Raw genomic sequence first — 7,096 nt, forward strand, 5'->3', positions numbered from 1 at the left:
GGATTTAGTACTTTTCGTGAGCTTGCATTGTAATATGAAGGGTGCTTGTACTCTTTATGCTTGACCGAGTGAGATCGTCATGATTTCGATCAATGGATTAGTCTTCCGTTGCCCTCAAAAAAAAAAAAGAGTCACCTTCAACTTAAAGATTTGGTATCCGGAGTCTACTAGTCCAAAGTAATCTTCATTATTTCTGCTTTGGGTTGTTATTAAATTTGCCAAAGCAATCTTGAGTTGATTACAAATATAAAGAGGAAAGAAACATTGATTTTATTCATAAGCCAGACATGACATCAAAAGATTTGCTAAACATTTACTTATCAGTTCTTAGAAATAAGGACCAAAGTTATTCCTCATGAAGAACCTCAATCAATTTGTCAAAATTACTGTATGATGATCCTCCAATGTCAGTAGCTGCTATTGCTTTCTTCTTCCATTCCTTTGCCTTTTGCCTCATCTTCATGCCTTTTTCCCCTTCCAGCATTTCCTTGACAAGCACTTCAATCTCATCGCGTTTAACATCATTGTTTACCTCCATACCAATTCCCCAATTGGTACACAGGAAACGACAATTCGTCTGTTGCTCAGCAAAGAAAGGCCAGCAAATTACAGGCACACCCGCTGATATAGTTTCAATAGTAGAATTCCAACCACAATGAGTTAGAAAAACCCCGACTGATGGATGTGCTAGCACTTGCTCCTGTGGACACCAACTTGCTATGTAACCCCTATCCTTAATATCCCCGAAAAATTCTTCGGGCAAGACAACTGAATCCCCTTTTACCACATCAGGCCTAACAATCCACAAAAAATGGTGCTTGCTATTTGCAAGCCCCCATGCAAATTCTTTCAAATGCTGGTCTGTCATCATAGTTACGCTCCCATAGTTCACATACACAACCGAGTCGGGTTTCTGTTTGTCAAGCCATTCAAGGCATTTTGCATCTTCTTTCCACAAGCCTGAGCTGAGGGACTTGACCAGTTTGTTTTCAGGCACGTGCCTACCAAGCAAAGGAAGTGGACCTATTGTGTAAATGTTGGGAAACATAGCTAAAATTTCTTCCAACACTTCATGCTCAAATTCGTCAAACGTGTTGAGGATAATTGCAGAGGATTTCAAGCAGTTTTGTGCTTCGGATCCCAAGAAGTCGAACATTATGTCTTTGACATTAGTGACTCTGATGAAGCTAGGGATGTCCTTGAGCCTCATATTTTTCATGCCTGGGATCCAATCAATTGGCTTATCCAGTGTACCATCTTGCATGAAACTTTCATCTGATCGAAATGCATACAAGGGGCAAAAATGTGAGTAGGTACGGGGGATTATAATAGTAAATTTGGAAAACAAATATCTAAATTCAAGACAGCTACTATTCAATTCGTACTCTCAATTTAGTTTTGAGCTGTAAAAGTTATATTTTTTAGAACACTTAAAAGTACATGCAAAGATGACAATATGACAGGAAGAACAGCTTGCTTAATTGAAAGCCAAGAGTAAGGAGCAAAACTTAGGAGAGACTATTCTATGTACGTAGAGCCGGACATTAAGATCTACTCATTCTACATGACAAATACCCAAGAACCCCCCACGCACGTCCCTTGCAATTCTGCAAATGAACCTTACTGCCCATCCTTACATAGAGAAGCCTATCCAGTTCTGCACTAGAATATATAAAGAGGATATATACGAATTATTGTAGCAAGTGTGATGAGATATTTTGTAAGGGGTGCCTCTAGATCTGGTTCACTCAACCTTCCATGTATGACATTATAAGAAGTTTCAAGCCAAAAAAAAAAAATCAATGCTGACTTGACACTTGGATTAAGACTAAGTAATACATAAATATATAAAACATAAACAAAACTCATTTGAAAGTGTTCTTTAATTTGAGTTTAGATTGATTTTCTGTACTCGATGATCTCTTTTTCATCATCCCATATTTCATTTACCTCAATAGTTAGGTTTTAGAAAGAATGAAGTACCTTTGAATGGAACAATGCCTCGTTTAACAAGTTCGTTGTATTGCAGGTACGCCATGAAGCCACAAGCAGAAGCAGTCCAAAACTGAACCTCAGGAATCCCTAGTTCCTGAGCAACTTCCCTCCCAAATCCCGTGATACCATCCGAAACTATACAAGTAATCTGTGGCACTTCAGATGAAGAATTGAGCTTAGTCACCAGCTCCTTAAAAGGGCCTAGACATGTTTTCCTGGTGGAGTCACATATTGCTGGGACATCTTGTGTTGCATCTTTATCTGAAGGTGGCAACCCGTCCGGTATGGTCTCGAATTTGAAGTCCGATAGTCCCTTGACAGAGTCGGAACCTCTGGACCGGATTAAACGCCGGTGGTTGAACTCGGTGTTGACAAATGTTATGCGGAATCCCCTGGAGTGCAGAAGCTTGGCAAATTGCATCATGGGGTTAACATGGCCTTGTGCTGGGAAAGGGACACAGACTGCATGGAGTTCTTTGGCTCCTAACTGTGTTGAACCCATCTTAATTTATGAAATATGTTAGCAGCATGGCAAATCTTGCTTTTATAGCAACATTTATGCAGTTATACCATTTTTTTTTTTTTTTTTTTTTTGAGAATGTTGATAATTCCATATTGTCGTCGATCGATATCAACGGTTCATAGGCTCATAGTCTTTGCTCTGTGCCACTTGAGTAAGTAAAGTAACAGTTATTTTCAATAATTTAATTCAAACTTGACCAGACACAAAATTATTGATGGATAAAATCTTGAAGAACTCAATCAACTCGATCCAAGTGGCACAGAGCAAAGGCTATGAGCCTATGAACTGTTCATATCGACGACAATATTGAATTATCAACATTCTCAAAAAAAAAAAAAAAAGTGGAATTATCAACATATGTATACTGGACTGGTTCTTAAGCTTAATTGTTGATGATGTGCCTCCACAAATAATTGATGAAACAAGAATGAATTGTCAACCTATCTTTGCCAAAAGCAAACCAATCTCAGGACGTCTCTGTTAATATAGTAGCAAGTATTACCGATCCAAATTTAAGGGAGTTGGAACTAATTGAATATGAAGGACCACAGTGAATAAAAATAGAGCTGTGTCATCAGGAAAAAAACAAAAAAACAAAATATGGAGTTGTTGCTTTCAACCTCAAGCGACAAATATACGTAGTTGCTTAAATTGAATTCAAGTGTCAGCTCCTTCATCGATAATTTGGCTCCTTGCCTCCTTTTAATTGCTTAGCTTTGCCTAGATGCAGCCTCTGAGTGCTGAATTCAAGTCCATGCCTCTTGCCTAACAGATAGAGAACAAGGGTTTCCTTGGTAAAATCAGAATGATAACATACTATTGCATAATTATATGTACAACAACTGAATCTACAACCTGTATGGCTACATGTAATTGACTGGGATAAGAGAGTGGAGAGGCTCTGTTTTCCATTTATTTCAATATAAAATAAACAAAAGTAACATCCACTTATGAAGAAAATATAAAAAAATCAATTTTCAGAAAAAAAAAGAAAATATAAAAATTCACTAAAATTAGGCCATGTTGTACGTGTTTCGAGGAAGAAGAATTTAACAAGTATAAAAATAGGGAGCTTCTATTCATACCTCCTAAATTGGTATTTTGACCTCCCCATCTAAAATTTGCACAAAACTTCCAATCTTGCCCTTTTTTGTATCTACACAATTTTTCCAATACAAATCTATTATTAATATTTTTTTTTCATCACTTAAAACTCAGTTCATAGCCATGACTTAACACTATTTACCTTGTAAGCTTGGATGCTCTTATGAACTTACTTCTATATCTTAATAAATCGTGCAATTTACAATATCACATGAGGACTATTATCAAAATCAATTTTCCTAAACCCAAATCAGGCTAGCAACATACTCTACCCTAGCCAAAAAAAAAGCCCATAAAAAGAGACTAAGATAACAATTAACATCAATTTCTCGATTCTTCTTCTCTAGATTTTTTGTCCTTTATTCCATTTTGCAATCTTTAACATTCTAACTTACTTAAAGTTGCCCAATAATCCTCATGTATGGCTGTAAGAGAATGAGGGGGGAGGAGGGAGAAGAGAAGGTGCAGATTTTATTTATTTATTTTTTTTATCTTCCATTTTGTTCATTTTTTAGAAGGGCAAAGTTGGATTTAAAAACTTCCAAAAATTATTGGAGGTCCAAATACCATTTTAGGAGGTATGAATAGAACTTCCCATAAAAATAATGCCTACCCACACTTTATGCTTGACCGTGGGTGACAAGGACACCAACTTGTTTCAGAATAGTAAGTATGACCCCAAACTCCACAGTTTCTTAAGTTCGTGGCAATACAAGTGTGGCTGTTGCCCACAATTGTAGTAGTGTGAACTTGGATGTTTTGGGTTTATGATGTGATTTTTCCAAAGGGATGCAAGGTGGCCTGAAGACTACTGAGCAATATGCTGCACGCGGCTTTACGATTCCCTAGCAAGTTGGTTTTGGTACAGCGCAAATAATTCTAGAAATGGACGGACAACAAATTGCGCAAATTGTATGGAGAGATGAACCCAACTGATCAGTAAAGCATGATCGACGACCCGATAATTCCAAGAAATGAAATGAAGTGACAGAAACTCTCGTGAACTCGTGAAGTGATCCATTATTGGTTTATTTATCGATGGGACCATTTTTTTTGGGATTTTGTCCATTTACCCCATTTCTAGGGATTTTTTTCCCACTTACCCCATTAAGTTTTTTTAATTCTCTCTTACCCAATACACTCTAAGGGAGTCTTCCCTAATACCTTTTTTTTGTTTTTAATTTTTTTTTAATACCATTTTACCCTCACCCCTTTGTTACTTAGAGAGAGAGAAAAAATAGAAGAGAGAGAAACCATGGGAGACTTCGCCGGAGCCCGTCACCGGCCGCCGGAATCCCGTCACCGGCCGCCGGAATCCGGTCACCGGCCGTCGGATTCCGGTCACCGGCCTCCGGATTCCGGATTCCGGCCAACGTTCGCCGGATTCCGGCCAACTTTCGCCGGAATCCGGTCACCGGTCGCCGGATTTCGGTCACCTAATAGAGGGGCAATAGACGTCTATTGCCCCCCAATAGACGTCTATTGGGGGCCAATAGACGTCTATTGCCCCAATAGTCTATTGCCCCCTAATAGACGTCTATTGGCCCCCAATAGACGACTATCAGCCATGTATTGCCCCCCAATAGACGTCTATTGCCCCCCAATAAAGGGGCAATAGACGACTATCAACCATGTATTGCCTCCCAATAGACGTCTATTAACCATGTATTGCCCTCCCAATAGACGACTATCAGCCATGTATTGCCCCCCAATAGACGACTATCAGCCATGTATTGCCCCCCAATAGACGTCTATTGCCCCCCAATAAAGGGGCAATAGACGTCTATCAACCATGTATTGCCCCCCAATAGACGTCTATTAACCATGTATTGCCCTCCCAATAGACGACTATCAGCCATGTATTGCCCCCCAATAGACGACTATCAGCCATGTATTGCCCCCCAATAGACGTCTATTGCCCCCAATAAAGGGGCAATAGACGTCTATCAACCATGTATTGCCCCCAATAGACGTCTATTAACCATGTATTGCCCTCCCAATAGACGACTATCAGCCATGTATTGCCCCCCAATAGACGACTATCAGCCATGTATTGCCCCCCAATAGACGTCTATTGCCCCCCAATAAAGGGGCAATAGACGTCTATCAACCATATATTGCCCCCCAATAGACGTCTATTAACCATGTATTGCCCTCCCAATAGACGACTATCAGCCATGTATTGCCCCCAATAGACGTCTATTGCCCCCCAAAAGCAATAGACCGCTTGCAGCAATTTTAGTACCATCCCAAAAGCAAAGTAGTTTGTGTAGAACTTTTTGATTATGAATTGTTGAACAGAAAGGCGCAACGATAAATTGACAAACTGCATACCATCCCAAAGGAACAATGCCAAAAATATTTCTCATAATAATAAGTCAAATATGACTTGAACCAACATATCACATGGAATTCTATAACCCACGTACGAGCTTGATTCTTTCAGCAACCGTATAGCAATTCGAGCAGTGAACTTTGTTATGAATTAATCAATTAAGCGACGCCTGCATAATTGAAGCAACGCAACGAGCCACTGAACTATTTCGAAAACGAAGCAAGCCAAAAAAAAAAAAAAAAAACCAAACGGAGACAGATTCACCTCATCCTTCCCCTACCTAGCGTGCGGCTTTGCGGCCATCATCGACTTCAGCGAAGCCACCCACGACGACGAAGAAGACGACGGAGCCGAGGGAGGAGAGAGAAGATGATGACGGTGGTACTGCTCCCCAATCTGATATGAGAGAGAGAGAGGGAGAGAGAGAGAATGAAGGATCTGCTCCCCAATCTGATCGGAAACTACTGCGGCGACGACAACGAGGTTCATCGGCGGGCAGCCGGGCACCAAGGTGATGTAAAGGAACTCCGAGCTCGCTGCATAAACTCGCCACGGGCTGCACGAGAGTCGGCTTCTGGGCTGCACGACCATCGCCGGCTGCACCTTCACGGCTCTGTGAGAGAGAGAGAGAGAGAGTCAGATCGGAGGAGAGAGATAAGGGAGAGGAGAGAGAGCTCGATGCCATATAGTGTAGTTTATTAATTTAGCTGAGGGTAAAATTGTCTTTTTAAATTAAATTGGGTGGTTGAGAATAAAAATGTGTTGTTGGGGTAAGTGGGATAATTTTATCTTATTTTGGGGCTTTGGGTCAAGGACCCATTTTTTTTTTTATCAAAGAGAAATCTTATTAACTTCAAATAATGCATCAATATGGGGACAACTTGTTCCCGAGAACCCCCCACAGACTACATATCATCAATTAAATTATGGAGCCATGGAGGTTATACATCTTTGCAAAACATAACTTGCACTAAAAACAAAGCAGATCTTCTCAATTTGTGAGCCACCAAGTTAGAGCATTTCTTCACATGCTTCTAAGAGACCATATCAAACTCTCTCATCATCAATCTAACTACATCGATCAAGCACTCCTCCAATATCACTAAGATCCTATCGATGGGACTTTGAAATATCAAGGA

The 7,096-nt window shown here is 40.1% G+C and overlaps 1 protein-coding gene across 1 annotated transcript; it reads right to left on the minus strand.

The window, feature by feature from the left end:
* Nucleotides 1–247: 247 nt before the first annotated feature.
* On the minus strand, nucleotides 248–2,533 carry LOC112190712 (linamarin synthase 2). Its single transcript, XM_024330186.2, has 2 exons — nucleotides 1,984–2,533; nucleotides 248–1,275 (listed from the first exon to the last, which is right to left on the minus strand). Exons 1-2 carry the CDS (start codon nucleotides 2,495–2,497, stop codon nucleotides 347–349), a joined length of 1,443 nt encoding a protein of 480 aa, XP_024185954.1. The 5' UTR covers nucleotides 2,498–2,533; the 3' UTR covers nucleotides 248–346.
* Nucleotides 2,534–7,096: the final 4,563 nt, after the last annotated feature.

This window comes from Rosa chinensis, chromosome 2 (assembly GCF_002994745.2).
Source record: "Rosa chinensis cultivar Old Blush chromosome 2, RchiOBHm-V2, whole genome shotgun sequence".
In the NCBI taxonomy this organism is placed as follows: domain Eukaryota; kingdom Viridiplantae; phylum Streptophyta; class Magnoliopsida; order Rosales; family Rosaceae; genus Rosa; species Rosa chinensis.

Coding starts and splice junctions, on each gene's coding strand:
- LOC112190712 (XM_024330186.2), bottom strand. CDS start 2,497: ATGGGTTCAACACAGTTAGGAGCCAAAGAACTCCATGCAGTCTGTGTC. Junction 1,276..1,983: donor AGGCATTGTTCCATTCAAAG/GTACTTCATTCT, acceptor CATTTCGATCAG/ATGAAAGTTTCATGCAAGAT.